The sequence below is a fragment of the Seriola lalandi genome, unplaced genomic scaffold, assembly GCF_002814215.2.
Source record: "Seriola lalandi dorsalis isolate HSWRI2012SDOR001 ecotype SW California unplaced genomic scaffold, Sedor1 jcf7180002054672, whole genome shotgun sequence".
NCBI lineage: Eukaryota > Metazoa > Chordata > Actinopteri > Carangiformes > Carangidae > Seriola > Seriola lalandi.
Window position 1 is genome coordinate 2,845,011 of NW_019525225.1, and position 11,410 is coordinate 2,856,420.

The 11,410-nt window shown below is 38.9% G+C and overlaps 1 protein-coding gene across 1 annotated transcript; it reads right to left on the reverse strand.

Moving 5' to 3' along the window:
* Window positions 1-342: 342 nt before the first annotated feature.
* On the reverse strand, window positions 343-10,472 carry LOC111666238 (carotenoid-cleaving dioxygenase, mitochondrial-like). The gene is made up of 12 exons (XM_023421517.2): window positions 10,320-10,472; window positions 8,001-8,205; window positions 7,689-7,900; window positions 7,090-7,205; window positions 6,812-6,914; window positions 6,495-6,623; window positions 6,231-6,391; window positions 5,952-6,119; window positions 5,450-5,587; window positions 3,232-3,414; window positions 2,430-2,540; window positions 343-1,053 (listed from the first exon to the last, which is right to left on the reverse strand). The coding sequence occupies exons 1-12, from the start codon at window positions 10,345-10,347 to the stop codon at window positions 937-939; spliced, it is 1,671 nt and encodes a 556-aa protein (XP_023277285.1). The 5' UTR covers window positions 10,348-10,472; the 3' UTR covers window positions 343-936.
* Between the last annotated feature and the right edge of the window lie 938 nt (window positions 10,473-11,410).

Below are 11,410 nucleotides of genomic sequence, written 5' to 3' on the forward strand. Positions count from 1 at the left end.
GGATTTTATGACCTTTTTTCTGTCTTGATTGGAAGACTGGAGTTAGATAATTGAGAAAATTGCTAAGATTTATGGTGAGGCTGATCACTTTAGCTTTACACTTGTAAAAGTGTAAAGTACAAATATAAAACTTGATATAAATTAGTGTTAAAAAATAGCATGGAAAACCATCCAGAGCTATCCTGAACTTCAAAACATAATATATTGCTATCCATTGATATATTTTAATTATAAACCTATATATAAAATCATGTCAGCATATGAAACAGCTGTTTTAATATCTGAGCATATTTCTGAACATGACCTCGGAGATGTGTATTAAAGATGCACAAACAATGTAAATACTTGGCAGTTCACAGAAGTAAAAGTTTAATGGCAAACAGATTGTATAAAACACATCCAGCTTTTGAAAAATACTGTCAAAGAAAAAAAAAAAAAGAGTACAAAAGACTAGAGACCATCTTGTGATGGGATTACATCAGCTTCAATGCCCGTCAACATGTTGACGTTCTGACCCATGAGTACTCAGTAGTCAGACTACACCCATCTTCATACTCGACTCGTACCAACTGTATGTTTCACAGTTGCAGTTATGGTGGTGACACAATCTGTCCACAGACAGACAGACATAAACACCTGCCAAAGTATCCAAAACTGGCTCAGTGGTAGTTCCCTCTACAGTAAGTGTCTGGACCACATTTTGCTATGATGACACACATACACACACGCACACAGGCTCACAAGGTGAAAATAGTACCAGTCACGCTGTCACGACTGGTAAAAATGTTCATTTGGCACTTGTGGTGGTCTGAGAGTTGGAGCATCCTTCAACCTAAATATAACAGGCTGAATGCCGAGAGTACAATAACGCATGTACGATTAACACTGCATTTAGCATTCTTTGTATAATGTTATATATCAGAAACAGAATTAGATTTATGCCGAGGCATTAAAGGTACCATGGAAGCCATAAGGTATGTTAACAGGAACGTTGGCTCTTCCCAGCTCTTCAAATGTCTTGGCATCCAAAACCAGGAGGAATGTTCCTTTATCCTGGAGAGACAAATGTGGTGGAATTATTATTAAAAGCCAACGTGAACAACTTCCAAACCAGCTCCTGTGTGCTTCAGAGATACATGGTGTATTTGTTTCGAAGAGCAGCTCTGACAACAATGAAATCATGCTTTCAAGTGAAGTTGAAGTGAAATGCATGTGCCACAGAGTACCAAACATATCTTCGTTGACAGTTTGACACAAGTGGTGAGACAAATAAAGAAAGTGATAAATAAATATATAATTAAATCCATTTAGGAAATTTAATTTGCCATGTTAGATTAGACTTTCCATTTACATTGCACTCTCTGAAAGTCTTCCACAGTTGATTGACAGAATATATCAAACTGCTGCTGGTCACGACACAGTTTAATTTTAGCTTTAATTGTCCTTCAGCATCTCATTTGCTTCACAGCAACAGCACAGCTAAGAGAAAGGAGGAAATTAATAATATAGTGTAGCACAACTTAGACTCAAGATGCCAGAAATGGTGTCAGGAAGGAGCATAACAACACCTCAAGACAGTTCAAACTCTTCTCTCCTGTGCATCTTAAAGTAGAAATAACAGGATTTAACTCCAATTTCAATTAGAGGTGTGAAATATGTAGAACTAACTCATTTGCTGTAATTATTTCAGATGTCAAAAGCCCTGTTTGGAAAAAATGTCAGACATTGTAGTTCACATTAAAAAATTAAAGTTTTTACCTAAATCATAAACCCAAAGTAGCATTTGTTTTTGCTCCTATTTCCAATGAAAATCCCATGGACACAAATCTTTGTAAACTATAATTGTGTAATTCTATACATAGTATGTATTGTAATCCTCTTTTGATATACTTTATACCAGATATTGTTCACGTTACTGGCACCACTGACATGGCCAGAAACACATTTATTGCCATTAGGCTTCTACACTTGAGAAAGGTTTTATTTTCCTGTGTGTAATTTGAAACTTTCACTTCGTGTAAATTCATCGATGAATATTTATAACTCTGCTCATCTCACTTTATGCATATTTATGATGGATTATGTTCCCAGTTGATAAAAGACTTGGAAGAGACAATGAACTGAGCTCAGGTCAACTTACAGGCCAGCTGCATGGTGGTAACTAAAACTCAAGAGAGCCTCCACCAAAGACAACGATACAACAACCTGCAGTAGTTACACAGTGATGTGCAGATTATAAATGATTATTTCAGAGGCAAACGTAGATTAACTGAGACAGATGCTTGTTTCTCCAAAATTTCTCCAAAATGATTGATTACTGAACAACACTTTTACTGCTAAACCTTTGAAAAAATATTGTTTTCTTTTCACATCATGTGGGCTGTCCTACACCTCCTGCATATCCTTCAGTCTTTAATTAACAGTTTTACCTGTGAGGGGGTGAGAACCACAGAGAGGATGACACCATCATCTTCCTCCACGGCATCAGGTGACGGCACGAACACAGGCTCTGATGGGTAGAAACCCTTCTGGTACCAGACCTGCCAGATATCATATTCACAAATAGCAGCTTAGTGCTTCAGCATTTTACATTTACTACTGATTTATTTTAAAAGTAATCAGTGCAGTTCTTCAAGTCATGTCTCTTCATTACAAAGGACCTTAAAATGGAAATTGTATTTTGTACCAACTATTTCTAACTAAGTAACACTGTGCACACATTTTGGTAAATGTGCTTTTTCTGTTTTCTTGCCAAGAGTTACTTGAGATCAATACCTATCTCATGTCTTTAGGTAAACTAATGCCAGCAGCTGGTTAGCTTAGCATAAAGACTGCAAATGGGGGAACGGGTAGCTTGTCTCTGTCCCCACCAAGAAATAGTCTGGCACATAAAATGTATTTAGTGAGCTTTAGAGGCACTGCTAGGTGGATTTTGTTACCTTTGGACAAAGCTACACTAGCTGTTTAACTAGCATTCTTAATGCTAAGCTAAGCCAACCAGCTGTTGACTGCAGCCTTGTTGAACTACACCTTATATACTGGTTAAATGTGGTCAAAGTCAAGTTGTATTGTAATGCAGAAATAGAGAAGCTACATTAAGGCAGACAAAGAGGATGTTGACTAATTCTGACAAAAAAAAAAAAATACTGTTTCAGGATTATTATCCTCGAAATCAAAATAACAGTGGTAGCAGCTGTTTTTATTCACATGTCACACGTAAACCACACACACCTTGAGGGTCTTGTCCTTAAGATCCATCTTGAGCAGAGAGTCTCCCACCAGGTGTCTGAAGCCACAGCCGTAGAAATAACGATACGGTCGTGTGTTACATCTGCCGTAGTTGATCTGAGGGAACTCCAGGCCGCCGTACTCATGCAGGTCATCTCCATGGAGATCCTCATGCTGGCAGAACACCTGTTGACAAAGGGAGGATCAGAAGTCTATTGTTACTTATCGTCAACAGTTTTTGTCATCCAGCTCATCCGTTCACTGGGCATCAGTTTTAGTTTGGGATGCTCATGTGAAAAGGAAGAATTTTATCAGAGGCTGGCAGCAACTCTAAAATGTTTCCTATGATAGAGGAATTGTTAAAACTTGTCTTAAGGCTATGCTGCACAAGTGGCCTTTTTATACAACCCTGCAGAGGACAAGTAAACATGCTGACATTCCCAGACTTTTCTATCTCTGAATTTTGGAACATTTTAACTGGCAGAAAATTATTCCCATCCCTACAGTCTTTTTTGAAATGCACCAGTAACTCCCCTTTGCATATTATTCATACATCTCTGGAGAATGGAGTTAGTCCTGATGCCTTCAAAACAGCTGTTGTAAAGCCACTATCGAAGAGATCAAACCTAGAATCCAGAGTCTTAAATACTACAGACCCATATTCATTTTTACTGTTCATCAGAAAAATCCTTTAAAGAGTACTTTATAATCAGGTTAATAATGTCCTGGACAAATTTCTGTCTGGCTTCTGAGCCAACAACAGCACGGAAACTGTTCATGCCAAAATAGTGAGTGATTTAAGACTGAAGAAAGAAGAAATGTGCTATTTGAGAAACTCTGTAATCTGACGGCTCTGGTCAAATCAGAGGTAACAAGCCTTAGAGTCATGTTAGACCCTGATTTGAATTTTAAACATCATATAGACAAGGTGACCAAAACTTCTCTTTTAGTCTTAGGAATATCACAAGGGTACGGCCTACTTTGAGAAACTAATTCATGCCTTTATCTCTATAGCCGACTTGACTATTTTAATGCTTTTTTCATGGGTCTCCTTAAAAAAATTATTGATCCAGAATTCAACTTCCATGCCCATAACTAAAACACAGTACAGAGGACATACAGTTACTCCAGTCTTAGCTTCTCTGCACTGATTCCCATTTTCTTCTAGAATTAATTTTAAAGTGCCTTTACATGTTTTTTATACTATTAATGTGTTAGCACCACATTTCGACATATTATTGTCCCCCATGAGCCATTAGGTGGAGATTGACCAGCCACAACAATGAAATGCTGCTTACACATCAGTGCATCTGTAATATCAATTCAAAAATAATTATACAATTATACAACAGCAACTGGGGTCATTTTTTTACATTATGGTTTTGTTACTTCTATTCAAGTGAAGGAAAAGAGTACTTCCACCACATTTAAAATTAATATAGATTGATGTTATGTTTGTTGGGACTCAATCATTCAATAGACCAAATGTTTCTTTGCTCCACTGGACCGCTGAGACCACACTAGGTGGTCTCAGCGGTCATTTTAGAAGTTTCTTTGTTTACCGCCATCTTGTGTAGTCTTCTTAGTTCAGGTCATGTGGTCACAGTGACCACTTTGAGTCAGCCATCTTGCCTTTGTCTGTGTCTCCACAGACACACACACACACACACACACACACAAACACACACACACACACACACACACACACACACACACACACCTGTATATACTAGATTAGACATTGTATTTTACTCTGCTCCATTGTAAATAAATGCCTTTTTAAGTAACTACTGGTGTGTTTAATGTTGCACAAGCGTGAATATTGCCAACCTCTACTCGGTAGAATTCCAATCCTTCAACTGTAACTTAGTGTTGATTTGGTAATTTGGTAATAGTTAGTAAGCTAATGGTTAATCAGAGTTCCAGATTAATGGTAATAAATTGAGACTAAACCCATATTGGCTATTTTGCCTATTAGTTTAGGCTGGTGCCCCGTGAACTTTAATTCATTTTAAAGTTATTATTTAATATTAATATTTTTAATATTAATATTTTCTTAATTTATGATAGCCAATAAATTGATAAACAAACGTAATTTAACATATTTGGTGTCCAGCTCATGAGGTAGAGCTCAGACCCAACATGTTACACAGTCTCTTCTGATCTCCTGTAGAAAATGAATCTTAAGAGGTTATCATGTACAATTCATTTTCCAACTCACCTTATCTTTGCTGATTTTGACACACTTCGCTTCACTGGAGGGCCGTGTGTTCAGGGCCTGGTCTATTGGTGTTTCATTGGTCACATTAATGGGCAAAACAAAGCGCCTGGGGAAAACCCTGCACATGGTGTTGTACACCTGGGAGGTACAGGAACAATACAGTATGAGGGCATTTAATAAATTAATCTCACATAGCATGTCTTTTTTGTCTCTGGGTGCAAATAGACTGAAAACACGATATGCAAAAAGCAACAGTACCCTTGAAAATATGATTGATTATTTGATAAACAAATCTATGCACAAGGCAACACATTTTATAGCAGCTATTTATTACCCAAGACAAACTGAGTAAAAATAGATGCATTAGAAAGCTGAAGCCCAATGGGGAACGTTAAATGATCAAATCTATGTAACTGCTTAATAGTATCTGAGGGTGGATGTGTCCCTTAATAACTACACAGAGAGTGTTAATTTGTGTGTGTGTGAGTAATTCATTTCTGACCTCATCTAATGCGTCTCCTGACTTGCGTAAGTTCTGGATGAGATAGTTGTTGATGGCTTGGCCGTCATCTGAGCAGCACATGTCAAGCATCAAGAATCCATCTTCCTCGAAGGCGTTGATCTGGTGGAAGGTGGAGATGGCTTTGGTGTGGTACTTCACTGAGCTGACCTGTGGAACAGAGTGCATGATTAGACCACCCAAGATCTACGCATAATTTCCATGATGTTTTCTAGTGTAGATGGAAGTAAATCCTCACCCCTAACCGCCACTGTCACCCACCTCGCCTGTGTGCTTGTCGACAAGATGGAAGACAGTTTCCTGCTTAGGATCCCAGTAGATGCCCTCACTCAAAGCCTTCCCCCTTAGCTTACATGTCACTATCTTCAACAGGTCCATCTTAATCGGCTGCTCAATGAACACCACGTAGTTCTCAGACATGGCTGGAAGCAAGAGAAAAGTATCACTTGACTTTGTAGTTGAGGGCAACAGATTGAGGATACAGACCCCTCTAATGGTGAATCATATCCAGGAGAGCTGGCTTACCAAAGCTGTGGTAGTAGGAGGGATGGGACTTGTTTGCAGGCACAATTGAGCAGAGTATTTTGGCACCCTGTAGGGTTTCTTTGGCATCTGTCCTCTCAGGAGGCACTCTGATGATGTTGTACAGGGCTCCTGAAATAGCCGAGATTACAATGCATCTTTTAACACCTTTTATACACATTTGCTCTGAGATGACATGCAAGCAAAGTGATGGCAGGCTATGCAATGATCACAATTTAGTTGCTATCATAACGGAGCATGAGAAATGAATAATTCAGCTGGGAACCAAAATGAGGGTCTTGTGGGTGACGAGACAAAACCTTTGCTTCCATAGGAGTTGCCCATATTGTAGGTGGTACCGTCAGGGTCGTAGTGTGGGTGTGCAGTGGCTCCATTTACAGCAATGAACTTGCTCCAGTCCACCTACAAAACACAGCAGAGAATGAGAAGAGTCAGTGTGTGTTGACGCCGCTGTCAGAGTACAAATATGATGAGAATGACTGATTTAACTGGACTAATAGAAGAAAGAATAAACGTGTAATTAATGAAACTGATTTTAATATTAACATCTGTTACTCCATGACGATCATGTTTGTACCTTTTCCAATGTTTCTAGACTCTCTGGGTTCACTCTGTGCATGAAGTTTGTCTCTGTGCTGACATAATAGTCACCTTTGTATTTCACAAAGCTCACACTTGCATTGTCCGTGGGCTCTGTGACAAAGTAAAACACAGGATTACTGAGGCCCTTTAAATGACTGAAAGCATTTTTCTTTTAGAGAAAATTGTGTAAACCATTCTGCTTCATCATTTAAAGCTTGTAGTTACACTAAGTTGTTGGAAATGCTGGCTTCCCTCTCTGGTTCCCCCCTGTAGCTCATGTTGTTATGTAATCTTTGTGTATATTGAGTTCCACCCCTGGCCTCGTGACATAATTTAACAAAACAAAGTTTGAACACTGTGTTCTTTTCTCCCTCCAGTTGGACCTGGCTCTTCTGCTCCTTCTCAAATGACCAATCTGGTCAAACTGCATCACAAAGTCTGCTTGTTGTTGTTTTATTTATACTTCAGATCAAGACGGACATAGAACAAAACAACATTCATGTAGAATGAGTTGACAAGCCAACTTCTGATGATTGCCATGAGACCTCCTCTTTGTCAGACATTATCCATATTCTTCCACCCCTTCCTACTCACCCATCATCTCAAATCGAGAAAGGAAGCGTTGAAAGAAGTTTTTGCAGGGGTCGGGCATGGCGAGGGTACCGAATTCTGACATCATAATGCGGTTCCTTTCACTGTTCTTCTTGTAGGCATCACTGTGCAGGAACCGACTCATGTATGTCACCTGGCCTTTGTCCATCTTGAACTGGTGTAGCATAGCCATCCCGTCGAACCAGTGGTTGTAGCTGTAATGGTGAAGAACACACGTTAAGGCTTAATCCCATCCCCTTGGAAACGTTTTTGTTTGCGCTGTGCAGCAGTACATAGAGGTGTCTCCAAACTCACTGGGTGTTTCCAAACTCAAACTTCCCCGGGCCGTTGCGGAGGAGGTTGCCATTGATCCAGGAGGGAATGGTACCTTGTACTTCGGTAGAGATTGGCTCAGGGGTCTCTTCTACAGAGCCCACCAAAGGAGCAATTGTCTCCAGCCCCTTCAGTAGTGTGTTGATGCATTCCTTGACCTTGCCATTGTCAACAGGCTTGTTATCATCTGTGGGGAATATGTACATACACAGTATATGATACACAAATTGCTTTTACCTTGACAGACATTAGAGAGATGGCTGTCTACGGTGATGTTGCTCATTTTTTGGCTGCTGAGCCAGGGTCAGCTCTGGAAAAGGGTAATTTTTTCTTGTCTGATAAGAAAACAGGCAGCAACCTAAAAATTCCAATCAAAGGTTTTTACCATACCTCCGTTTAACCGCACTCTGAACGTTGCACCCAGTGTTATGTTTTACATTTGAAGAATATTTCTTAGAGCTGAGCAGCTTTTCTGAGGTAATTGGATGAGGCCCTGCGGCTTGTGGCAAAAAGAGGAAAGACGTATCTCTTGGAAGGTTTGAGCTGAGAGCAGCCTCGTCATAAACCTCTACTCAGGGAGTGTTGACATAAAAAAGGCTGGATATGATTAGTTTTTTTAAAAGATTACTTCTACACAGTTTCATGTCTAATATGTTCAAAAGTACAAGATGGTGATCAAATGCAACTTTCAACCTGGTCTTTGTTCATACATTTATTTAAAAATTTGCTTGTAACAAAAAAATCCTCTCTAAGCTTTACTTGCTGCTAATGGGCCAAACTGATACATTTAAAAAAAAAAAACAATCCTATCATGGTTTAGAGGGAATGGATACCAACATGAATTTTAATTAAAAAAACATTTGGGAACAGATCCTGATAAACAATGGAGGCCACAATAATTTGCAGTAATATACTTTGTATATTAGTAAGATTAGACTAAAAGTGGATGACTCCAACAAACACAATCAAAATTGTGAAAAAAAATCTGGTAATTAAATGAAGGAATTATGTTTGCTCAAAAAGAAAAGAAAAAAAGAAATAAAAAAAAGAAATCTCCAGCTATTTCACTTGGCTCTGAAGCAGTGCCTTGCAGCAAGCTTACATTTGGGGAAAAGTTTGACTGTGCTAAAGTTCAGTTCCTCAGTTGAAAAAAAAAAAATTCCTGCACACCGGCAGCTGGTCACAGTAACTGTGCTGTTTGATGTCACTGCAGTGTTTTACTGACTCGACCCTCTCTATAATTTGAAACATAGAACTGGAATGAATGGTGACTGCTCCCAAATGAGTCCAGTGTGTTTAAAGGCATCTGACTTAAATTATTGTCAACAGTCAGCTCCTGTTACCATGGACTGACGCCCTTCATTTACCCCAGCACTGCTGACAGGGAGTGGTTGTTTTTCTTAAAAAAAAATAGTGTTAAACGAATACATGGTATTTTTCAGGGAAAGGGACAAATATACAGATGTTTAGAAATGTTTAGTTTGATATGATAATCCAATTCCAAATAATTATCAGCATAATAATGAGTTTTCAATGAGGAAGAAGCAGTACATTTTTAATTAATTTTTAAGGTAGCCTAACTGTTTTTTTTTATTTTAATTTTTTTGTAAATATAGTACATAATATAAAATATCATATAATATAAAATACTACAGCGTATTATTTATAGTAGAGTATTTCTTTATGTCTTATAACATGCCTGATAGGGAAGTTTAAGTTCTTAACACAACACAAAGGTAATTACATCATGTCAACTAAGATATAATTTTTGTTTAAGAATAATGCAGTTTCCACGCCTTGTATATCACAATTACACTCAGGTATAAGTAATTAACCATCTGTGGAGCAACCTCTTCCGGTACCGGTAGCTGTGTGTGATACTCATGGCGTTGCGACTGTAGTTCAACAGTATTTAATCCTGCAAATGCAACCCTTTATTATAGTTGCTGAATAACAAAATAATCACTGCAGTCTTGTTCCTATGCAAAACAGATGTAGCCTGAAACCACACAGCAGGAGTTGAGCTGAAAGAACAGTTTGTACTGCCATCACACATCAGGCTTCCTCGCCCATCATCGCACTGTCAACTCCACCGCAACCAGCAGTCAACCCACACAGTAAACATGCATGAACAATCTAGTTCCAGCGCTTCGGCTACAGTATATCGTGCTTTTAAAGCGCACACGGCTCTGACAGTGTGCCCTTCGCTGCCCGCAGTAAGTGCTGCAGACATCAGCAGGTGAATGACGAACTGTTTCCTCTGTACAGTAAAACACCCTCAGAATGGAGGAGGGGGCTTACCTGAACTCTCGAGCTTCACAGGAGACATGGCAGCGGCTAACGTGGATGGATATAGCTCCTGCTATCTACATCTGCGTCCAGCTCCTGCGGTACGGCCAGCCTCCACTTCGTAAAACACGGTCAAGCCAACCGCATCTGTGTTTTGTGGTACGCTTTTTTACCAGCGATTACGGTAAGAAATTGAACTACTTGATTTCAAAATAAAAGCGACCTTCCCATTATCGTTTCCCCATTCACCTATTCATGATCAAATTAAAAACACAACATAACGAAATTATATAATATTAAATAATGATGATATTGAATTTCTGAATTAAAGTTCTCCAAAAAGTCATAAATTAAGAGGTTTCCCTATGATTTCAAATTAAAAGGAAACTAGCTGTTTCCACAGACTCATTTCATTTCAGAGTGATAGTACACAACCTCAGGATGACACTCACAAAATGTCAGGCCATTCTATTGTTGAATTTCTGAATTAAAGCCCTCTTAAATGTCACAAATGAGGAGTTTTCCCTATGATTTCAGATTGATACTAAAAGGAAACTACCTGTTTTGTGACATTTCAGAGGGCTTTGATTTACACATTCAATATCATCATTGTTATTTCATATTTATTCAATATTACGTTGTGTTTTTAATTTGACTAAGTGACTGCGAAAACGATAATGGGAAGGTCGCTTTTATTTTGAAATCAAGTCTTTCAAGCATTGCCCGTAATCGCTGGTAAAAAGCGTACCACAAAACACAGAGGCGGTAAACGCTCACCAGTGAACATGAAACCGCCACTAGAGCTGAGCGCAGCAGCGCTGTTATACAACCCGGTTATGTAATACAGTATGGACCGAAGAAAGAAAGAGAGAGCGGGAGGGAGGGAGTTAAGGAGAGAGAGAGAGAGAGAGAAAGAGAGAGGAGAGTAATGATAATAATAATCTTATAATTAAATCGTAGCTAATGCTTTGGTAATACACGTGGGATCAATAAAACATGCACTGCATAGACTTTGATTAAAATTTGAGAAAGAGAAATATAGAGATACATAGATAGATAGAGAGAGAGAGCGAGGGAAAGAGGGGGCGGGCTAACAGATGAAA